The following is a 24,058-nucleotide window of genomic DNA, read 5'->3' on the forward strand; positions in this document are numbered from 1 at the left end:
ACTAACCCACTATAAGTGTTTGTGCCTCAAGATACCAACATCTGCATGTACTTCTCTTAAGATGATACAGGCCTGTTTCACATGGCAAGACCCTTATTTACATTAGTGCCCCCACTAGAGTACAGTTCCTTCCAATATTTCTCTGATGAAAATTTGTTGTTGTTTAGTCGTTTAGTCGTGTCCGACTCTTCGTGACCCCATGGACCATAGCACGCCAGGCGCTCCCGTCTTCCACTGCCTCCCGCAGTTTGGTCAAACTCATATTCGTAGCTTCAAGAACAATGTCCAACCATCTCATCATCCCCTTCTCCTTGTGCCCTCAATCTTTCCCAACATCAGGGTCTTTTCCAGGGAGTCTTCTCTTCTCATGAGGTGGCCAAAGTCTTGGAGCCTCAGCTTCAGGATCTGTCCTTCCAGTGAGCACTCAGGGCTGATGAAAATAGGGACATCCTATTCCATAATAATAATAATAATAATAATAATAATAATAATAATACTATTTATACCCTACATCATCATATTATTTACACATTTGACTGGGTTGCCCCAGCCACTCTGAGCGGCTTTCAACATATATTAATATTAATATTAATAATAAAATTTATTATTATTTATACCCCATCCATTCGGCTGGGTTTCCCCAGCCATTCTGGATGGCTCCGAACAGATTAAAAACAGAATAAAACATCAAACATTAAAAACTTCCCTCTACAGAGCTGCCTTCAGATGTCTTCTAGGAGTCAGGTAGTTGTTTATTTCCTTGACATCTGAAGGGAGGGCGTTCCACAGGGCAGGTGCCACCACCGAGAAGGCCTTCTGCCTGGTTCCCTGCAACCTCACATCTTGCAGTGATGGAAACAGAATAAAACATGTGTTTAAATTTCCCCATACAGGGCTGCCTTCTGGGATGAAGTTGTTTTAGTGCAAATATGTTGTGGTGTAACAGTGGGATTTTATAGAAGTACTAGAGCGCCATCAGATGAACCTGAGGAATGGTGTGAGCTATGAGCAGGAAAATGCCTGGTTCCAATTTCATCCAACTTCACTCCCTGATAGGGTGATTTCTGGTATGGCAACCCATCGTTCTCTCTGCTCCTTCCTATAAATATCCCAACCATATAATATTGGCATACCTGAATGCGCTATTGTACCACTTGTTGAAGGTTACGTATGTGAAGAACTTTGAGCTCCTAACAGTTTCTTTATTATCAATTACTGCAGCACTGGAACATCAGAAACAGCCTTGTACTGAGTCAGAACATTGGTCCACCTAGCTCAGTACCGTCAGCTCTGACTGGCAGCAGTTCTCTAGAATTGCAGACATAAATCTTGCCCAGCACAGCCTAGATCTCCTGTATATCCGTGAGCCCTGGCCTTCTCCCAAGAACGTGCTATATGTGGGACTGCCTTTGAAAACAGTCCAGGAATAGAAACTTCAGTTGGTCCCTGACTGAGCAGCAAGCTTTTTAATTGGGACTGGCTGTTATTTATATATTTGCATGCTGTTTGCAAGATTTGTACTGGCTGCAAATCTGCTACTGAGTAAAGTTCACGGTTTTTGGGGCTAACCCAGGCATCCCCAAACTGCGGCCTTCCAGATGTTTTGGCCTACAACTCCCACGATCCCTAGCTAACAGGACCAGTGGTTGGGGAAGATGGGAATTGTAGTCCAAAACATCTGGAGGGCCGAAGTCTGGGGATGCCTGGGCTAACCTATAAGGCCCTTTAGGCCCCAGGCAAAAACATTCCGCTTTAGATCTTTGGCCAATTGGTATCTGATGACCTCTAAAGGTGTTGTGGAAGGGGGGAATATTGGGTTGTCTTTGGGTGTTCTGCCCCCCCCCCCAAATAAATCCTGGCTACGCCAGTAAGGGGGTGTTGATTCATGGCACTGTGCCTGACAGTTTGAGGCAGTTTCAGTCAGCTGCTTCCCTCACTGCTGCGTCTCCTGGTGGATTGATGCCAAAACCCGGCATTGCCTGAGCTCTTTTCTGGAAGGTGTGCTTTTTCCAGGAGAAATAGCAGGAGGAAAGGCTATAGGTCAGCAGAAGAACACATGTTTTACATACAAATGGTCTTATGATCAGTTCTTGGCATCTCCCAACAGGACTGGGGAAGACCCCTCTCTAAAAAAGCCTTGAAAAACTGTTGCCAGTCAGTAGACAACCCTGTGGTAGAGGGACCAATATTTTGACGTCACATAAAACAGCATGCCAGCTTCCTATGTGGGGGGAGTGGTACTTTGTTGTTGTTGTTTAGTCGTTTAGCCGTGTCTGACTCTTCGTGACCCCATGGACCAGAGCACACCAGGCACTCCTGTCTTCCACTGCCACCAGCAGTTTGGTCAGACTCATGTTGGGAGCTTCAAGAACACTGTCCAACCATCTCGTCCTCTGTCGTCCCCTTCACCTTGTGCCCTCCATCTTTCCCAACATCAGGGTCTTTTCCAGGGAGTCTTCTCTTCTCATGAGGTGGCCAAAGTATTGGAGCCTCAGCTTCAGGATCTGTCCTTCCAGTGAGCACTGTGGTACTTTACCTTCCCCTAATGGCTCCATTGAAAGTTGCCTTCTCTCGGAGCAGTTCTGTGTGTGTGGGTACTGCCCCACCTGCAATATCTTATTTGCTCCATTTCAGGTATTTCTGCGTGCACACCTGATCAAAGGGAGCCTAATCCCCGGAAGTTTATGCCACAACCAACGCTGCCTCAATCCAAGCCCCCTCCTTGATTTCTCTGCAACAGACCCTGTCCCGAGGGAGCGCCCCAGGAGAGGGCTTTATAGAAAGGCCGATTTTTGCAAGCTCAGCGGGACTCGCTCCCAAGCAGCAAAGCTGAAACCACCTCCACCTCCGAGGAAGGAGCATGCGCCGCTTGGCGGAGCCCGTGTGGGCTTTCACTTCCGACGCCAAGCTCCTCCCCCCCCACCTTGCAAACAGCGGCCCGCCCGGGTGGCCACCGGAGTTGCGCCTGTGCCTTTAAGAACTGGCTCCGCCCCCTCCCTGCTTGCTTGGCGAATGTTGCAAGATCCAGGCAGGGAGTTTGCAGGTCGGGGTTCCATTGGGCGGAGGGGGCGGAGGAGGAACCCCGCAGCCGCCGACCACCTCCGGATCTGAGCACCTGGCCGAGCTCCCCGCCCCCGCACCGAGTTAGGAACCCAGCCGAGGGAGGGGCTCCGCAGCCGGAGGGAACGAGGCCTTGCAAAGCCTGGTGAGTTGTTTTGCTTCCATTCCCGAAGCTTGCGGGTGGGTGGTGGGGAGCCCGGCTGGGGGGCGGCGTCGTGCAGCTGGGAGGAGCGGCAGGGTCCAGGCATCAAGCCCGCCCCACCCACGGCCTCCCTGTGCAGACGTTGCTGAGATGCGTGGAAAGAGAGTGCCTGGGGGGGCTTGGCTTGGAATCCCCCCCCCAATTCCAACCAGCCATAGCTGCCAAGTTCTCCCTTTTTTAAAGGGAAATTCCCTTATGCTGAATAGGCTTCCTCGCGAGAAAAGGGAAAACTTTGCAGCTATGCAACCAGCCCTAGAGGACCTTCTTTTCCATGCCAGGCTCAGCCCCTGGGTTTTGCGAAGTAGCCAAGGGGAGAGCACTTCTGAGCATGTGCAGAGTCGCATTCCACCTCTACACATCACCAGGAGTCGGGAGAGGCCAGAGCCGAACGTGGGAGTTGCCAGGGGTGAAACTTGAATAAAATATTGGGGGCCCCACGTAAGCCCTGCCCCACAGAATCCATCACATGATGCAGTTGCATGCACACCATGCCTATCAACTTTTTTTTGGGGGGGGGGAGGTAAAGGTAAAGGGACCCCTGACCGTTGGGTCCAGTCGCGGACGACTCTGGAGTTGCGGCGCTCATCTCGCTTTACTGGCCGAGGGAGCTGACGTTTGTCCACAGGCAGTTTTTCCAGGTCATGTGACCAGCAGGACTAAGCTGCTTCTGGCGAACCAGAGCAGCGCACGGAAACGCCATTTACCTTCCCGCCGGAGCGAAACCTATTTAGTATCTACTTTGGAGGGTCCCAAAGGGACCTCGGCCCTTCGGACTTGGCTCCTCTGGGGTTTGCCACTGCCCCAGTCGAAGTGCCTGCATGATGCGGGTGTGTCGTTGCATTCACATGGTTACATTTTTAGGCGTGTGTGTGAAAACGTACTGTGAAGGGGCTCCCGGGCTTGTAGCTAGGATGGTTCAACCTTTGGTTGGACTTGGCACTCCTCGAGCTTTTGGCTGCTGCAGGTGGTAGTGGTAGGTTGCATAATTTGCAAGTGGCACTTATTCCAGATTACTTCGTAGGTGTGTGGGTGTGTTGCTCCAGCATACAAGGCAAGTGGGCAGAGGAATGTCTCCCTGTGTCCTGCCTCCCTTGGGCCCCACCCACACCATACATTTGAAGCAGGATCGTGCCACTTCCCCTGAAAGAATCCTGGGAGCTGTAGTTGAAGGGTCCCGGCTGTTGTTAGGAGACCCCTGTTCCCCTCACATGGCTAGGGTTCCCAGAGTGTCTTAAAAGTCAATCCCTCCTCTGAGGGAACTTTGTGAGTTACAACTCTGTCACGCCCTTCACAAACAGTTCCCACGATTATTTGGAGGAAGCTTTGATGTGATCCCCCTTTAGATGTGCAGTGCAAATGGGGCCTCAGTTGTTGGTGATTTTTGTAAACCTGTCTGTTGTTGTTGTTGTTGTTGTTGTTGTTGTTTAGTCGTTTAGTCGTGTCCGACTCTTCGTGACCCCATGGACCAGAGCACGCCAGGCACTCCTGTCTTCCACTGCCTCCCGCAGTTTGGTCAAACTCATGTTGGTAGCTTCGAGAACACTGTCCAATGGGTTTATATAAGCTTTTTTGTATATTATTATTATTATTAATTTTACTTGTATCCCACTCATCTGATTGGGCAGCTTCCAACATACATAAAAACATAATAAAACATTACACATCAAAAGGCTTCCTTATACAGGGCTGCCTTCAAAATAATAATAATTCAATATTTCAATTGAACAAAATAAAGCAGCAATAAAACAAGAAGTGCAGGAAAAGTTAGACTTGCTATATACACAGACAGTTTCAATTCCATATTTGCTTGTTGTTATCCTGAACGTATATGTTTAGTCACAGTACTATAGATTGTATAAACGCATTCCGAATGTCATTATGTTTGTCCATGCAGAGTCTACGCAATCTGTTCGTAAGCTGTGAGTGTAGTCGTATCTTCAGTCCGTTGAGTAATCTCTCCAGTGCATCAGTGTCGGAAACTCGCCTCGCCAGATTACCCTGGTGCAGGAGTTGAATAATAATAGCCTTGTGACTCTACACGGTTTGCCATTGCTTCTCTTTTGGGCAGGTGAGGGCCGCCGTGGGGCTGTGGCCTTCTCCTACCTCCCGCCATGGCAATGAGGGAGCTGGTGGAGCCGGAATGCGGAGGCTCCAATCCTCTGATGAAACTGGCCAGCCACTTCACTCAGGACAAAGGTCTGCAGCAGGAGGGGCTCCGGGCTTGGCCTCCCAATGCCCCTGTGCCTGAGGGGGTAAGTTTGGCAAAGCTGGAAGGGGAGAGGGGGGGTTCAGAGAGTGGTACCGCTTTGGGGGGCAGGGAATCATATCTCTCTCATCCAAGGACACTCCTGTTAGTGTCGGTCTGTTCAGGAGCACTGCTTTTTCTTATTAAAAAGGAAAATAATCCCTCGGTGGTTAATTCTAGGCCTTCTTATCTCCCTCCCCCCATATCTCTGCCTATTTTAAAAATGGATAATACCCATTTGTCCTGAAATTGTAAAAAAAAAAGCATAGGGATAAAGAAAGCACAAATTCGTTGGGGGGTGCAACTCTTTAATCCAGGCATCCCCAAACTGCGGCCCTCCAGATGTTTTGGCCTACAACTCCCATGATCCCTAGCTAACAGGACCAGTGGTCGGGGAAGATGGGAATTGTAGTCCAAAACATCTGGAGGGGCCGAAGTTTGGGGATGCCTGCTTTTATCCTTTGCGATTTCTATTCTGCCATCGGGTAACAATCTTTTCCTCTTTTGCAGGTGTCCAAACCTCTTGGAAGAGCCTCTGGAGATGAAGTAAGACGTCCTGTGTTTCTTTTCTTTGTTTTCCTCCTTCTCCCTGACCCACTCAGTATTGTTTCCTCGCACACATGCTAGGGCTGGGAGATAACTGGTTTTCAAGATCATGAAATATCACCGGCTAAACATCACGGTATACCAATATGTTACTACAACATCTGAAATAAGGATGGAGCTATGTAGAGGCATTGGCAGGCTTCGCGGTTTTTTCTGCGTCGTGATTTTTCCCCAGTACCTGCTCTCGCGACTCGCTGCCCCCCTGCATGAGACGGGAGAGCTGAGCTGGCAGACCTAACAGGGGCTGCAGGAATCGAGAGAAGCTTCTTTTCCCACACTGTGATTTTTGCCTAGCACACACACACACACACACACACACACACACACACACACACACGTGTCATGATTCGAGATACATCACCAGCTCAAAAATTATGAAACCGATATCGCAATATAGACTTCAAGCTGGTTTTGGACGATACACCACCCAGCCCTAACACACACCATGATTCACAATATCATGCCAGCTCAAAAATTATGAAACGGATATACAGTGGTGCCTCGACTTACAAATTTAATCCGTTCCGAAGGCACCTTCATAGGTCGGAAAATTCGTTAAGTCGAAAAGCGCCATTGGAAACGCGATTTCCCATAGGAATGCATTGGAAACGGAGAAAATCGTAAGTCGAAGCAACCCCATCTAAAAATTCGTAAGTCAAAAAAACCCTATCTAAAACCGCCACGGTTTCCGTTCAGATGTCGAGAAATTCGTAAGCGTGCGGCCATTTGCCCCATTCGTAAGTCGAAAAATTCGGTTGTCGAGTCGTTCGTAAGTCGAGGTACCACTGTAACGATTTGGCCTTCAACTGGTTTGGGACGATAGATCACCCGGCCACAACACATGCTGACGTTATGTTTTCTGGCAGCTGGTGGCAGAGTTCCTTCAAGAGCAGAATGGCCCCCTTCTGTCCCGTGCCCCACAAACATTCAAGATGGATGACCTGCTGGCCGAGATGCAGGAAATTGAGCAATCCAGCTTCCGGCAGGCTCCACAGAGAGGTAAGAGAGGCCTGTCCTGGGAGTCATAGCATGAACAAGAGACCAGCAAAATATTTCTTGGGTGAATGGCGGCCATTGAGGGGGATGTACCCCCCAAGAAAGGGGATGGATTGGGAAGAAGGACAAGGACAGGGAAGCCATTGGGACTTCTCTCATCCTTGTGGGCAGTAGGATGCTAGCACCTGAGCTAGCGCATTTCTGACTCCCTCCGGCTTCCTCTTCTCAGCTCCAGGTGTGGCGGCCTTAGCTTTGTCGGAGAATTGGGCGCAGGAATTCCTTGGCGCTGCCGACAGTACAGTGGACGTCTCAACGGATTACAATGAAGCCGATTGGTCCCAGGAGTTCATTGCTGAGGTTACAGGTGGGGCAGGTGTTGGTGAGAGGGTGACAGGCCTGTTTAGGGAAGTTTTTAATGTTTGATGTTTTATCGTGTTTTTAATATTCTATTGGGAAGCCACCCAGAGTGGCTGGGGAAACCCAGCCAGATGGGTGGGGTATAAATATTATTATTATTATTATTATTATTATTATTATTATTATTTATTGTTATTTTATTATTGTTTCTTCAAAGATCCCTTGTCTGTGTCTCCTGCCAAGTGGGCCGAAGAATATTTGGAGCAGTCGGAGGAGAAGTTGTGGCTGGGTGAATCAGAAGATCAGACCCTGGCTGATAAATGGTGAGTACCTCCGCTGCTACTTCCTGCAGTGACGTCGACGAGATATTGGGATTTGATCCACGCTGCAGCTCAGAGTAGCACTGCCCAAGTTCTGTGTTGACAGTTACAGGTAGGTAGCCGTGTTGGTCTGACATAGTCGAAACAAAATAAAAAAAATCCTTTCAGCAGCACCTTAAAGACCAACTAAGTTTTTTATTTTGGTATGGCAGTTCCATTTTCATGAAGCAACTGGCTTCTCCTGCAGCCCCAGGGGGAAAGGTTTAAAATTCCACCATGACAGAGAGGTCTTCAGTTTAATGTATTTTTTAAAAGGCTTTTTGGATCAGTGAGACAAAGAACCTTGAAGCTCTCTGGGTTGTTGATGTTTTCCATGTTGCCCTGCCACATTGAATAGAATTATAGTGAACTGAATGGAGAAAGGCATTTAATAAGGGAGCGGCTTAGAAATGGCTGCTGTTACCTATCTTTTGTTAACCTTTAGGTTGGACTACTGCAATGTTTTATATGGGGAGCTCTCCTTTGAAGGCTACTCTGAAATCTCACCTGGAGCAGAATGTGACTGATTCACACTGGGAAAATGCAACATAATCAGGGCTTAAGGATTCCCCCCCCCCCCAGGTTCATGGTGTATTCTGGGCATTACTGAAAACATAGGTCCTTAACTTTGAAAGCCCTTTATGACTTTGGACAGGCACCCCCAAACTTCGGCCCTCCAGATGTTTTGGACTACAATTCCCATCTTCCCCGACCACTGGTCCTGCTAGCTAGGGATCATGGGAGTTGTAGGCCAAAACATCTGGAGGGCCGCAGTTTGGGGATGCCTGACTTTGGACCACCTTCTCCCTCTTAAGGAGGCCAAACACTTTGATGATCTTTAGAGGCTCCTTTCCCAGGGACAGCCATTTTGTGATATGGAAATCTCTCTCCAGAGAGGAGGACTCTCCCTGCCCTCTGGCCTTGCCTTTCACTTCATTTGCCTTTTTGTTTCTGTTCCTAATTATGGCTTTAGTTTTTGTTGCTCTTGTAGGCTGCTTTCTGCCATTTTCATAGTCTTTCAAATGCTGTTATTGAAATGGTTGTGTACTGATCGTTTTATAAACTGCATTGCAAACTGGAGGGGTGGGAGATATAAAATAAACACACCAAAGGTTTATTTTTGTGATGGTGTGCCCAAACACTTCAGTACATAGCACCTTCCTAGCTTGCTCCTGAACCACGTTTATTCTTTCTGATCATAGGTATGAGGAATACCAGCCTGAAGAAGACCTCAAGAAAACTGCCAATGAGTTTCTCGCAAAAGTGGATGACCCAAAACTGAATGACTCTGAGGTAAAAAAAAAAGAGACTAGAGTTGTCTTCGTAGGGAACTGGGCACAGATAATATGAGTGCTTGACCATCAGAGTGCCCGCCCATCTGATTTCCCCAGCCACTCTTGGGCAGCTTACAGCGTATCTAAAAATAAAATAAAAACATCAAGCGTTAAAAACCTCCCAGTAAAGGGCTGCCTTCAGATGTCTTCTAAAAGTTGTCTCCTTGACATCTGTAGGGAGGGCGCCACTACCGAGAAGGCCTTCTTCCTGGTTCCCTGTAACTTCGCTTCTCGCAATGGGGGAACCAGCAGAAGACCCTCAGAGGAGGCAACGTTTTGTTTCCTCCTCAAAATATTTATGTCTGTCTACACTCACACATTCTTCTCCCCACACACCTCTCCTTTCTCTGCCTTCACTCCTTGAAAAATGGCAGTCTTGTTTTAAGAATTGGGATTCAGATGTTCCCTGATCTTCTTGCTTCCAATCCAGGGCAAAAGGTTGGCAGAAAGGGCTTTGAGGTAGGGTGGGAGTTGGGCCTAGAGTCCCAGGGGTCAGCAAACCTTTTCGCAGGAGGCCGGTCCACTGTCCCTCAGACCTTGTGGGGGGACGGACTATATTAGGGGGGGAATGAACGAATTCCTTTGCCCCACAAATAACCCAGAGATGCATTTTTTTAAAAAGGACACATTCCAGTCATGTAAAAACTGATTCCCGGACCGTCTGCGGGCCGGATTGAGAAGGCAATTGGGCCGCATTCGGCCCCCGGGCCTTAGTTTGGGAACCCATGACCTAGACCAGACATCCCCAAACTTTGGCCCTCCAGATGTTTTGGACTACAATTCCCATCTTCCCCAACCACTGGTCCTGTTAGCTAGGGATCATGGGAGTTGTGGGCCAAAACATCTGGAGGGCCGCAGTTTGGGGATCCCTGACCTAGACCTTCCAGCCTGGTGTTATTCTTGGCGTTGCTTTCAAGGAAATGAGAGTTTCTGATCCTGTTCAACTGTTTTAAGCGGCTACCACTTGAGAGGGACCGGCTCCCCGGTTCCTTTTCCTTCAGGGTAGCCGAATGTGTCTCTTCTTTTCTTTCCTGCTGGCTCTGCTCAGTCCAGGCTAGTTCAGATAGAAGAGATTGTGCCGCGGGATGAATGGTGATGGTCTCTCTACCTGTGTCTCCTTTCTTCACGCAGTTCCTAAAGTTTGTCCGCCAGATTGGAGATGGGAGGGTGTCCATCGAGGCAAATCGGGTGACCATTACCCCCAGAAACCAGGATCAGGCAGAACAATGGGCAACTGAGTTTATACAGCAGCAGGTAGGACTCCCAACAGGTAGAGCTCTGCTGCTCACGGGCTGTGTGCTTCTTTGCAACATGCTCTTGTGTGGCCAGTAACCAACGTCTTCAGTGTTGGGAGTAGAACTGGGGGCCAGGAGTGTCAACTTCCACAGAGAGCAGTGTGCATGTAGTCTAGGGGAAGAGAAGACCCACAGCGCAGACCTTCCAGTGATGATTCTGTCCTGTAGGCCCAGATTTTTACACTACGTTGTGCCTGCCATATTGTTTGCCAAGAAATGGGACAGGGCTGCACCCTTTATCTTTGAGATGGGGGGAAAGAACCTTCCTGCTATGTTCTCTTTCTAGAACACATCCGAAGCCTGGGTAGATCAGTTTGCACACTCTGCGGACACGCTGGGCCTGGAGACCGATTTTGAGGAAGCCAAGACTGCTGTGGAGGTAACGTAACCCCCGGTGGGAGCAGGGCTCCCTTGGAGTGAGACTTTTGCTGCGTTTATTTGAGAGACACCTGGTGGGTTCCCCTCATCTTCCTTTCCCCCTCTTCTTTAGTCAGATGTGGACTTCTGGGACAAGCTCCAGGCTGAGTGGGAGGAGATGGCCAAGCGAGATGCAGAGGCTCACCCTTGGCTAACAGACTACGAGGATCTTGCCAGCTCCACTTATGACAAGGTACTCCTGCGGAGGCTCTGCTTGGGGCCTTCTCCTTCTCCACCCCACCCCCCCGGCCTGCTCATCCCTATCGGTTGCTCAACTTCAGATTGTGAGCAAGTGGGTACAGAATTCTCTCTGTGTGTGTTTAATTATACAGTGCTTAGTAACTACAATGCCCTCGCCCTGCACTTGTCATCTGAGGCCCTTCTCTATGTCCCTCATCCCAGAGAGGTTCAGAGGGTGGCAACAAGAGAGCTGGCCTTTTCTGTGGTGGCTCCGTCTGTGGAATGCTCTCCCCAGAGAGGCTTGCCTGGCTCTTTACCCAGGCCTATGGCTATTAAATAATCTATGGCAGGCATCCCCAAACTCGGCCCTCCAGCTGTTTTGGGACTACAACTCCCATCATCCCTCGCTAACATCCCCAGTGGTCAAGGATGATGGGAATTGTAGTCCCAAAACAGCTGGAGGGCTGAGTTTGGGGATGCCTGATCTATGGCCTGTGCTAGACTATGACCTATGATGATTACTGTTTTATTATTAGGCTGTCTGCCGTTATACTTTTTACAGTGGAACCCCTGTTTTCGAACGTCTCAGCTGCCAAAAGTTTTGGATGCTGAAAACCCAGAAGTGAATGCTTCCGTTTTTTAGCGCGTCTCATTTTTCTCCATTGAATTTGCCGACAGCCCTTTGATCCTCAGTTTTCGAACGTTTAGGAAGTTGAACGGTCTTCCGGAACAGATGACGTTCGAAAACCGAGGTTCCACTGTATTTTGTTTTTATCATTGGTGTTCTGTGATGTATTTTCAATGTTGTACACCGCCCTAGGATCTTTTGATAAACTCCGTGTATAAATTGAATCAATAATAATAATAATAACTTGCGAAGTAACCTTCATAAATAAAATATAAAATGGAGGTACAAGCAACTCCCAACTTGTGCATGACACACACGGTGCCGAGAACTCAGAAGTGGGGAGCACCCTGGAGAGTGTTTGTTGGAGGTGAACAGCTGATCACAGGGAAGCAGCTGCTGCTGCTGCGCTACCCCACACACCAGCTGTTAGGCAGGGAAGCTGAGCAGCCCTCAACAAAGCCATTCTGCCCCTCCTGCTCATGAGGAAATCCTCCTTGGAGCCCAAAGAGAATGTCCTCTTTGGGCTCTGGGGAAGCGTCTCCTTGCTATGTGACGAATGAATGGTCTTGTGTTCCTCTGCCCCTTGAATAAAATTGCTGCAAGATCCACTTTAAAAGCAACAACAACAACTTTACTCTCCCTCCCTGGTAGGGATACCAGTTTGAAGAAGAGAACCCCGTGCGTGATCATCCCCAGGCCTTTGAGGAAGGGCTGAAGTGCCTGGAGGAGGGCGACCTCCCCAATGCCGTCTTGTACTTTGAGGCTGCTGTGCAGCAGAACCCGGATCACATGGAGGTGAGTGAAGGGAGGCGGAGCCAGGTCTCCTCTCCTCTCCTTGGGATTAGGCCAGGCTGGGGAAGGATCCCGGGTGTGTGTGTGTTGGCCCTTTGTCAAGACAAACTGGGTCAGTGCTCATTGCTTTGTTGCACTGTGCTAGCTGCTTAGTTGCCCGGCTGTGGACGATGGGCTTCCCTTTCAGAGCGCTGAGAAGTTGGGCACTTTGGGGGAGAGGATGCAGAAATGTTTCAAAAGTTGGGGACTCGCCCCTCCCCTTCAGCACTGCTGGTAAGCAGAGAGAAAACAGCCCTGACTCCTTGTCATATCTCCGTTTCAGGCCTGGCAGTACCTGGGAACGACACAAGCAGAGAATGAGCAGGAGCTTTCAGCCATCAGTGCTCTCAGGCGGTGAGTAACCTGCCTGGCGTAGTAACACCTTGAGGTTGTGCTTCTTTTTTGGGAATTGCAGAGGCAAAGTCCAGGATGACGCCTGAAACCAAATGGCTAGAGATGCTGGTGGTATATTGAAACCTTAAATCTCATTCTTCCATGACCTGAGTCCTAGCATTGATATGAGAAAGGGAAACTCCATTCAAGAATTTATAAGCCTTTGTAAGAGAGAATTTTAAGGGACCCAGGTGGCGCTGTGGGCTAAACCACTGAGCCTAGGGCTTGCTGATAAGAAGGTCGGCGGTTCGAATCCCTGTGACGGGGTGAGCTCCCGTTGCTTGGTCCCAGCTCCTGCCAACCTAGCAGTTCGAAAGCACATCAAAATGCAAGTAGATAAATAGGAACCGCTATAGCGGGAAGGTAAACGGCATTTCCATGTGCTGCTCTGGTTTGCCAGAAGCGGCTTTGTCATGCTGGCCACATGACCTGGAAGCTGTACGCCGGCTCCCTCGGCCAATAATGTGAGATGAGCGCGCAACCCTAGAGTCGGTCACGACTGGACCTAATAGTCAGGGGTCCCTTTACCTTTTTAAGAGAGAATTTATAAGAGAATAGCTCTGGGCGATATATTGATATAGCGTACAAAACTAGTTTGAACTCCATATTATGATAACAGTTTCATAACTTTTCAACCTGGCGATAGATTGCGAATCATGGTGTGTGTGTGTGTGTGTGCTTTGCAAAAAATCACAGTACTGTATGGGGAAAACTGTGAAGCCAGCCAATGCCTCTACACACCTCCATCCTTATTTCGGACATTGTGATATATCTCAATGTTTAGCAAATGATATATCACAATTTTGAAAACCAGGTATCGCCCATTGCTACTGTTCACCTTTATATAGTTTTGTCCTTATTTAAAACAATGATATATTAGTTAGTGATATATTGTGATGTTATCCCTAGTGGAGAAACAGTCCCTTTAAACCTAATTTGTTTGGGTTTTTTGGAAGCTGCTAGAAATTCTGGACTAACGGATCGGAGCGCAGATGTTCCTTAACAGGCTCTCAAGTCCAAAACTAAGGAAAATGAGTTGAGAACTCGTGATGCATACAGATGTTTGCTCCTTTAGGATGGGAGGGGTGAATGCCCATTTTCTCGAAGGCTGTACCAATTGGACATCCTGATTGGCTGCCTCGGGTTATGAGACCTGGGCCCAGCATTCACTTAAATTTGGGCTTTGGGCTATTGTGTAGTAGCTTTCATCGCAAAGGTTCCTGTCATGATTCCAGATTGAAGTCTGCCCTGCTGCTCAACTTCCAGTATCTTGTGTGTTACTTAATCTTTAGCCAGATAAGATAGTTTTGTTGTTTTCTTTCCTTCTGAGTTGCTTTAAATTGTGTTGTCATCTGAAACCCCTTTTCTCCAACAAACCTTGTTTTTTTAAAATAATTTTTTAAAATGTTTTTATGAAGAATTGCTTTTTGTTTGAGTTCCTGAACCTTGGCTGGACCCTAAAGACAGTGCAATCACTAAAGCTTTCTATTTTGTTCCTAGTTGTCTTCCTTTGCTTTATAAACTAAAATATTTCAAGCCTTTTTCCTGTTAGGGACGGTCCTCCCCCAAATTCTGATCATTTTGCTTGCCCTTCTCTGCATTTCTTTCCGCTCTATCGTTAGTCCCTTGTTTTGAGATGAACTGTATATAGTACTCTTAACTGTAGCTGCACCATAGATTTATGCAAGGCCACTGCGATTCTGCTCTCTTTTGGGCCAGGAACAGCAAACCCATTGTGGAAAGCAAGCAGAACAAACAGGTTACGCAAGTATCTGGTGTAAGACGTCCTTTGAAAAATACAATATTATGGTCGTAAATTTTATTTGGCATCAGGAGATGAGACAGTAGTTTGACACTGTGCTCAAACTGCAGGATAGTAGCAAAGGAAGGATGACAGCTGGGGGGGGGGGAAGCAGAGCCAAAGAATGGCCAGGAAGCTGTGAAGAATTAGATTTTTTCTTGGCGTGACTGATGGCAGCCCATAGAGTTCCCTCACAGTTCCTGAGCTTTTGGCAGACACTCGCCACACCTCATTTTAGCATGAAAACCTGAGAGTTAACAGGACAGAAAACACATGTTCGTGGCAGAGGTCCATCTCTCAATGCTGCCCAGTTGCAAACCTCCTTGTGGGGGAAGAGCTTTATTTTGTTACAAATTTCCAGGCTTACAGGTGAAACTCGCAAAATTAGAATATCGTCGAAAAGTGCGTTTATTTCAGTAACGCAGCTTAAAAGGTGAAACCAGCATATGAGATAGATGCATGGCATGCAAAGCAAGATATGTCAAGCCTTTTATTTGTTGTAATTGTAATTGTTTGTCGTTAGCTGGGTCAATTATAAATGGAATGTAATTAATGAAATGTAATAGCGATGTTTATTTTTTTATTATTGTAACTATTTGTTTTATTACTGTGGAATTTCCAAAAGAAAACATTTGTAAAAAATAAAAATAAAAATAAAAAAATAAAAAGTTGCATTACTGAAAGCAATGCACTTTTCGACCATATCATAATTTTCGAGTTTCACCTGTAGGAGCTCTCTGCAGCCAGCACATTTGCAATAGCTGCTGCAGATCAACCAGCTGGGGAGGGTCTGCATTTCAGGAGGGAGCCTGGACCCTCCTAGCCAGCTGGGCTGCTATTTTTTTTTGTAAGAATGGTATGAGATGAGGAGAAACAAGAAACCTCCTCCTCCTCCTCCTCCTCCTCCTCCTCCTCCTCCTCCTCCTCCTCCTCCTCCTGAGGTTACAGAAATGATCCCCTTCAGTTTTTTGACTTGCGTGCTTTGACCTCTTTCCCCACAGGTGCCTGGAGTTGCAGCCCGGGAACCTCACGGCGCTCATGGCTTTGGCGGTCAGCTTCACCAATGAGTCGCTGCAGAAGCAGGCCTGCGAGACCCTGCGCGACTGGTTGCGCCACAAGCCAGCCTACGCTCACCTGATAGGGAAGGAGGAGGAGGAAGCGGGGAGCCCAGGCCCAGGCCTCGGGCCTTCCAAGCGCATCCTGGGCTCCCTTTTAACCGAGTGAGTCTGGGGAACGGGGGAAAGCGAGGATGGAAGGGGACTTGGGAAATACAGGTGGGGCTCCTCACAGCAGGGGTGTGGCCCGGCTGACCATCAGGGCTCCCTTCCAGCTATTCTGTGATTCGTTACCCTGTTGTATATCTCTCTGGGACGCGGGTGGCACTGTGTTCTAAACCCCTGAGCCTCTTGGGCTTGCTGATCAGGTCAGCGGTTTGAATCCCCGTGACAGGGCGAGCTCCTGTTGCTCTATCCCAGCTCCTGCCAACCTACCGTGTTTCTCCAAAAATAAGACACTGTCTTATATTTATTTTTCCTCAAAAAAACACATGGTGGCTTATTTTCAGGGGATGTCTTTTTTATTATTATTCATTCAGTATGGTACAGTTTAACCTACAAGGTTAAACTGCCTATCACTATGGCTTATTTTGGGGGTATGGCTTATTTTGGGGGTATGGCTTATTTTGGGGGTATGGCTTATTTTTGGAGAAACACGGTAGTAGTAGTAATAATAATAATAATAATATAATAATAATAATAATAATAATAATAATAAATTTATTATTTATACCCCACCCATCTGGCTAGGTTTCCCCAGCCACTCTGGGCGGCTTCCAACAAGACATTTAAATACAATGATCTATTAAACATTAAAAGCTTCCCTAAAACAGGGCTGCCTTCAGATGTCTCCTAAAAGTCTGGTAGTTGTTTTTCTCTTTGACATCTGGTGGGACGGCGTTCCACAGGGCGGGTGCCACTACCGAGAAGGCCTAGCAGTTCGAAAGCATGCCAGTGCAAGTAGATAAATAGGTGGGAAGGTAAACTGCGTTTCCGTGCACTCTGGTTTCCGTCACGATGTTCCGTTGCGCCAGAAGTGGTTTAGTCCTGCTGACCACATGACCTGGAAAAAGCTGTTGACAAACGCCGGCTCCCTTGGCCTGAAAGCGAGATGAGCGCCGCAACCCCATAGTCGCCTTTGACTGGACTTGACTGTCCAGGGGTCCTTTACCTTTTTTTTACCTGTACATCTCTCTCTCCTTTCCGGACGTGCCCCAGCTCTCTCTTTGTGGAAGTAAAGGAGCTCTTTTTGGCGGCTGTGCGTAGCAACACCTCTGCCGTGGACCCTGATGTGCAGTGTGGCCTGGGCGTTCTCTTCAACCTGAGCAGCGAGTACGAAAAGGCTGTGGACTGCTTCACTGCTGCGCTGAGTGCGCGGCCCAATGTAAGGCATGAGCGCAAGCGGCGCTGAGAAAAGTGTGAGGTTGGGGAGGTGGACTTACAGGGTGGGAATTCGGCCTCGGGGCTGCACCGCTCAGTTCGCGGGAGTGGGGATTGTCTGACCTGAATGCTCAACCATGCGAAGAACAAATAAATGTGCCCACATAGAAAATGGAGCACACCAGAGGCAAATGAGTTCGGACTTGGCCTTCTCTTGAACCCTGCTAAGTGTGGGGATGTTTGTTTCATTTTCAGAATCAAAGCCCACAGTCTTTCCGCCAATTTTTAAGGCAAAGGCAGGTTCATAAAGGCGAAAGGCAGTTCTTTAAGCGTCCAGATTCTAGGCTGTCATGGGCTTTAAACCTCTACTACTACTAATAGTTTATTATTTGCATCCTGCCCAGCGGACTGGGTTGCCCCAGCCACTCTGGGCGGCTTCCAATGTATATAAAAACATAACGAAACATTACACGTTAAAAAGCTCCCCTATACAGGGCTGCTTTCGAATGTCTTCTAAAAGTTGTGTAGTTACTCATCTCCTTGACATCTGATGGGAGGGCATTCCACAGGGTGGGTACTGCTACCGAGAAGGCCCTCTGCCTGGTTCCCTGTAGCTTTACTTCTCATAGTGAGGGAACCGCTAGAAGACCCTCGGAGCTGGACCAGTGTCCAGGCTGAATGATGGGGGTGGAGACGCTCCTTCAGGTGTACAGGGCCCGAGGCCATTTAGGGCTTTAAAGGTCAGCAGCAACCCTTGGAGTTGTGCTCAGAAAAGTACTGTTTTCTAAACAAAAGCACTTGGAATTGGACCTATAGATAACTATGCAACGTAGGTACCAGTGAGCTTTTTAAAATCATGGGGAACTTGCGGGATACAGGGGTAACCAGTGGGTGGGATCTGGAAGCCGGGAAGGAATGTGCTGCTCTTGAATGAAGCATGCATTCTCTGTGGAAGAACTCATGGGTTTAATAAGGCTCTCTCTGGTCTCCTCGCAGGATCATCTCCTCTGGAACAAGCTAGGGGCTACTTTGGCCAATGGAAACCGGAGTGAAGAAGCTGTGGCAGCGTATAGGCATGCTTTGGAACTGCAGCCTGGCTACATCCGCTCCCGCTACAATCTCGGCATCAGCTGCATCAACCTAGGCGCTCACAGGTGAGTGGCAGGGAGTGGCTTAAGGGTTGCAAAGAGCATGGGTAGGCAAACTAAGGCCCGGAGGCCAGAACCGGCCCAACTGCCTTTTAAATCCGGTCCGCGGATGGTCCGGGGATCAGCGTGTTTTTACATGAGTAGAATGTGTCCTTTTATTTAAAAAGCATCTCTGGGTTATTTGTGGGGCATATGAATTCGTTCTTTTTTCTTTCTTTTTTCAAAATGTAGTCCGGCCCCCCAAAAGGTCTGAGGGACAGTGGACCGGTCCCCTGCTGAAAAAGTTTGCTGACCCCTGGCATAGAGGGACAAGGAAAAGTCAAGCTTGCCTCTACCCCCTACGCCAGGCATCCCCAAACTGCTGCCCTCCAGATGTTTTGGCCTACAACTCCCATCATCCCTAGCTAACAGGACCAGTGGTCAGGGATGATGGGAATTGTAGTCCAAAACATCTGGAGGGCCGAAGTTTGGGGATGCCTGCCCTAAGCCCCCAAAGCTATTGACCAAATTCTGGGTCCAATTCTTGAGATCTGTTGAAAATGGCACCGTTTTGATAGTGGTTTTGTGGCTCGTCTTGAGAATGATCCGCTAGTCTTTTGGAATGTGGACGGAGCCCAGGCAGTTGTCCGCTGTACTTTTCTGCATGTCAGGGAAAGTCTGAAATCATTCCCAAGAGCCGTGGAAGCTAACCAGAAGTTGCTGGGGGGGGGGGGCTGCATTTCAAGAGGGAGCCTGGAAGGCTGGGCAGCTTTTTGCAAGCGATAATGTTCTGAGATGAGAAGAGACTTTAAGGTCGTTACCAGGTCAAAATGGTCACCTTCGCTCACCCTTGGTGTTCCTTGTTTGAATGCTTAAAGGAAGGAGCTCTCCGTGCCTTTCTGTAGGTCAGATCAATCCTTTAAACTGGACACACTGTGGATATGTCTTTGTTTTGGAGCCTGGTCTGTGGGTTCTACAGTCCCTGACAAATATTACCTGTCACCTGAGGTCAGAGGCACCTTTTAAAATCAGTGGTGCTTTCTTGGAATGCAGAGTTAAAGTAAATTATCGAATCATCAATTCTAGCACGTTGGGGGGTGGGCAACAAAATAATATAATTTGGCATCTGAACAATTGGCATTATTAATTGTATAATCATTTGGTATTGACAATGAGGCTTTTATTGGGTAATTGAAATTGTAATTGAAATTGAATTACAATTTCAATTGTAATTGAAAACTATTGCAATTGAAAACTAATTAAAAAATTATTATATGAGCAAAAAACAACAACCAGTGATGCTTCTTCCATGCAGACAAGCTGAGATTGGTTTGGCCATGATTTGGCTTCTTGCCTTGGCTTTACGATTTGCAAGGGTTAAGCGGAGTAGAGCCGGCAGAGCAGTGTCTATTACAAAAGTATTTCCATAGCTCCTGGGGAGTTGCCTGACAAGCAGAGGGCATGGAAGACGTGGGAGCCCTAGAACTGCTGCCTTGATCTCGCCATGTGTCATGGGCTGGTTGGATGCAGAGGAATTGGGGAGGGAACCAGCTGAGGAACCATCAAGGGGAAAGGACTTAGAGCCCGGGGAGTGGTGGTGGGACAACAGTGAGTGGTCAGAGGGAGAACATAGGGAAGAGGTGGTTTTGGAAGCTGACGAGGTAACGGGTCTTAGTGAGCTGGGAGAATCTGTGGCAGAGAGAAGTCCAGAAGCGGAGGCAGAAGCGGAAGCAGGTAAGTTGGAGGCCAAGAGGCGGAGATGAGTCCAGCTGGTGAAGAGTCACCGGTGTCTCCCTCTCCTGCTGCAAAAAGCTCACCTTCCCCAGGTCTCCCAGAACCAGCAGAGGCATGAAGAGGGCAGAGAAGTTGGCTTCATGCAGGCACAGTCTCCGATTGCTTGAGAAAAGCCCTGGAGAGGAGGGGACTTAGGCAGCTGTGGACCTTCAGTCCCAGCAACTGCTTCAAGGGGGCAAGACCTGTCGGAGATAAGTTGCACTGCTCCTTAGCCCTGACACTCCTGTCTCGGCCATGTTGTTGTTGCTATTGAAAGAGTTAACTCCCAACCTGCGTGGTGTGGTTTACTGCTGGCTTGTTCCTGACACCATGCCTAATGATCGGGGCACGTTTTCCTCCATGGTCCCTTCTCTCCGCTTCCTTTTGTCACTTGCTCTCTTGCTGTCTCGAAACAGGGAGGCTGTGGAGCACTTCCTGGAGGCCTTGTACATGCAACAGAAGAGCCGGGGCCCGCGAGGCCAGCAGGGGGCCATGTCTGACAACATCTGGAGCACCCTCCGTATGGCGCTCTCAATGCTGGGCCAGAGTGACCTTTACGGGGCGGCTGACGCCCGGGACCTTCCGACACTGCTGCAAGCTTTTGGGATTCAGCAGTGACTCTTGGACGGGCTCCCCTGCGAGTGCAGGATGAGCCCTCGCCAGCGCTGATCTCCCCCGCCCACAACTGCCCATCTGCCCAACACGTGCACACCTCATTCAGGCAGCTTCCTCCCCCCCCTCCCAATCTCACTTCCCACCCCCATCCCCTATGTTTCAGATCAACACATTTTCAGTTGTCTTTGGTCCAGGGCTGTTCAGTCGCTCATGGTTTTATCTTGGACCTGCCACTGTAGAATTGTAGCCTGTGTTCAGCAGCAGTAAGCTGGCTTGCGTGCCTCCCTTAACGTCTTCTGGGTTTGCTTTCTCCAGCGATGCAAATCCCCTTGAGCAGGAAAAAACGTTTATACTTTTCCCTGCACTTCATCAGTGCGCTGAAATTGCACCTCTTTGTAGTGTCTTTACATGATCATTCTACTTAAGAGTCTTTTCCCCCCAAAAGGGATGAATGAATGAATCATGGTGTAGAATTCTGGGGCTCTCGTCTTCAAAAAGGTGCTGTTAACTTTTAAGGTACGACACAAAATGATCGGACATATCTCACTGGGCACCAGCATAGCGGGGTTTTCTACAGTGTTCTGTTTTGTCCCAACCCGCCCGGGGAAGAAGTGAGTGAAGGACTAAGCTCTCCAGTGCGATACTGACAAAACCAAGGATGTACATTGGGGGGGGGGCAGAAATGGGGTTCACTTCAAAAGATCAGGGCAGGACCTATGTCTTAATATCCTGCCACTTAGCTCTTTTGTAAAGTAAAAGGGGGACTGGTTATCTCTCTGCATATGATTCTCCCCTTCTGTGTAATTGGGCCCTTTCATTATAAATATCTGTATATGATTTTTGTTGGGAAATGTTTTTAAATTGTAAAATATTTTGTATAATAGAAGGGAAAAAGAATTAAACCTGCCAAATGAAGCTGCCTGCTTTTCATTCTTGTGCATGAAAACATTCCATGGTTGGAGGCTCTTCATTCCTTTTCCTCTTATCCTTCACCTCTGCATCTATTTGATACTCTGAATGTCCTACTCTGCAGAATAAAGCTAAAATAACTAGGCTGATGATTTCCCCGTCGGCTGTGTAGTTTCCAAATCTCAATAGATGAGGAGATTTGGTCTTCATTGGTAGAGCAGAGCAGAGCAGCAGCGTTGTCTGTGCCTCCTCTCATTTGCTAAATCACGATACATTTCTAACAAGGTGCCAACTTGCAAAGGGATCTCTAGTGACCTGCCATGGATGCTTTAGTTGACATTCCTGCATTGTAGGCGGTTGGACTAGATGACCTTTGGGGGGCGTCCCTTCCAGCTCTATAACTCTATGCACTTTATATTAAGTTCTAACCAGCTCAATTTAACAGGCTGCAGCTGCATATGGGACTCCCTTTAAGAGTTTTACTGTCTAGAACAGGCATCCCCAAACTTTGGACCTCCAGATGTTTTTGACTACAGTTCCCATCTTCCCTGACCACTGGTCCTGTTAGCTAGGGATTATGGGAGTTGTAGGCCAAACATCTGGAGGGCTGCAGTTTGGGGATGCCTGGTCTAGAAACTTCCTAGACAAGAATGAGCAAGTGCCTAACTTTTGTTGTGTCAAAGCAAGCACACTTTCCCCCAGTGAATTCCCCTGCCACTTTTATTACAAAGGGGAAGTGGGTTCGTTGCACAAGACCCTCCAAATCAACTTCACTTGTGTAACCTGAATTTGCCAGTATGCAATTGGATCCCACCTGAAAATAACAGCAGTCTGGAAGGGTCTACAGCAGGCGTGGCCAAACTTGGCCCTCCAGCTGTTTTAGGACTACAGTTCCCATCATCCCTGACCACTGGTTCTGTTAGCTAGGGGCGATGGGAGTTGTAGTCCCCAAACTTGTAGTCCCCAAGTTTGGCCATGCCTGGTCTACAGGGTATGTCAGCAAAAGCTACCAATCGGCAAATACTCAGTTCAAATATGGTTTCTGCCCTGGAGAAGCCACTATTTTCCCTGCCCTAGCCCCACTGCATAGAACATGATGGGAATTGTAGTCCAAAAACAGCTGGAGACCCAAGTTTGGTAAATCCTGCCCTGCAGGAATGGTTTTAAGGATTAGTGAGATAACGTGTGTGTGTGTGTGTGTGTGTGTGTGTGTGTGTGTGTGTGTGTGTGAAGTGCATTGAACACTCAGAGCTAGGTATGTTTAAAGGGTTTCCCTTGAAATGGAATAAAACCTTAAAATTAAACCTTAAAATGGAATAAAACAACCTCAAATTGAAAATTTAGGACACTCACAATGTAAAGTCTTTTCACAATGCCTTCACAATAGATGCTCAATATTCTGTAATGAATGTTCTTACTGAATTGTTCCTGTAGCTTTATGACCCTGTCTAGGATTAATTTTAGCATCTTCCAGTTCTTGTGTTTTGACTGAGCAAGTGTGAATGACTCTATTCTGAATGAGAATAGCCAGCAAACACCCTCAGCACCAAGAAGACAAGACATTATCAGCTGAAAACAGACTTTACTTGCAGCTGCAAAGTACAAAAGGCAACTGTACTCCTTTTAAGTTGAAGACAAGATGCTCAGCCACACATTATAAATATTACAATGCACTAACAAATGTTAAAATAACTGTAGTGTACAAGGATAGAGTTAAGACTCCAGCAAAGCTTTCTGTATTCTATTAAAGCTGGCAGGCCCGACGTCGTGAGGCAGATGCTGAGGCGTCAGAAAAATGGCCTCTCTTTAAAAAAGAAATGAAAAGTAATCCATTTTTATGGCCTGGTGCTCCAAAGCAAAATGGCATTTGAGGCCACTGAAATTGTCTTGGCTAGCAGTTCTCTTTGGAGGACCAGGGGAGTCCTGCTGCAGAATCTTAGGAAGTCGGAAGGAGGCCTCCACCAAAGCACATTCTCTTGGGCCAACCGAGAGGTGCTATGAAGTGGGATCTCTGCTTTGCAGAATCTTTCTCTTAACAGTTTTGTCCCTTTTGGAAGTTTCACTATTAATACCCATTGTCCATGTACAGTAGGACTTTGAAAATGGAGGCTTTGAAATTTTAGAGCAAAGATTATTGGGGGAATTGGGTCGCCGTCCCCCCCCCCCCAAATACTGTACTGAATTTTATAAAATAATCGTGTTTGGGGAACTGGCTAAAGATGGTTTTTTTTGTCCCTCTCCTATAACACTCGCACTCAAGAGGCACACAAAGAAATTGAGTGGCAGTTGAGACAAGGATAGGCAAAATAAAAGCACTTCTTACCCAGGGACATATTGACATAGGGGATTTGCTACCAAGATGTGGTGGTGACTAGTGCCACTAGATGCATTCATGGGAGGACTGCTCAATCCACGATGTCTGCATGAACCAGGCATCCCCAAACTTCGGCCCTCCAGATGTTTTGGACTACAACTCCCATGATCCCAAGCTAACA

At 47.9% G+C, this 24,058-nt stretch overlaps 1 protein-coding gene across 2 annotated transcripts; it reads left to right on the forward strand.

The window, feature by feature from the left end:
• Nucleotides 1–2,983: 2,983 nt before the first annotated feature.
• PEX5 (peroxisomal biogenesis factor 5) lies at nucleotides 2,984–23,735 on the forward strand. Of its 2 annotated transcripts, XM_035141149.2 has the most exons (16): nucleotides 2,984–3,205; nucleotides 5,331–5,514; nucleotides 6,018–6,053; nucleotides 6,980–7,112; nucleotides 7,339–7,473; nucleotides 7,684–7,789; nucleotides 9,028–9,118; nucleotides 10,291–10,413; nucleotides 10,741–10,833; nucleotides 10,945–11,064; nucleotides 12,331–12,474; nucleotides 12,794–12,864; nucleotides 15,706–15,924; nucleotides 16,978–17,143; nucleotides 18,136–18,293; nucleotides 20,456–23,735. In XM_035141149.2, the coding sequence occupies exons 2-16, from the start codon at nucleotides 5,374–5,376 to the stop codon at nucleotides 20,655–20,657; spliced, it is 1,938 nt and encodes a 645-aa protein (XP_034997040.1). In that variant the 5' UTR covers nucleotides 2,984–3,205; nucleotides 5,331–5,373; the 3' UTR covers nucleotides 20,658–23,735. The 2 variants fall into 2 exon arrangements, with proteins under 2 accessions (XP_034997040.1, XP_034997042.1); XM_035141151.2 differs by lacking the exon at nucleotides 10,291–10,413 and having other exon boundaries at nucleotides 2,985–3,205.
• The last annotated feature ends 323 nt before the right edge of the window (nucleotides 23,736–24,058 follow it).

Source organism: Zootoca vivipara, chromosome 16 (assembly GCF_963506605.1).
Source record: "Zootoca vivipara chromosome 16, rZooViv1.1, whole genome shotgun sequence".
Taxonomy (NCBI): domain Eukaryota; kingdom Metazoa; phylum Chordata; class Lepidosauria; order Squamata; family Lacertidae; genus Zootoca; species Zootoca vivipara.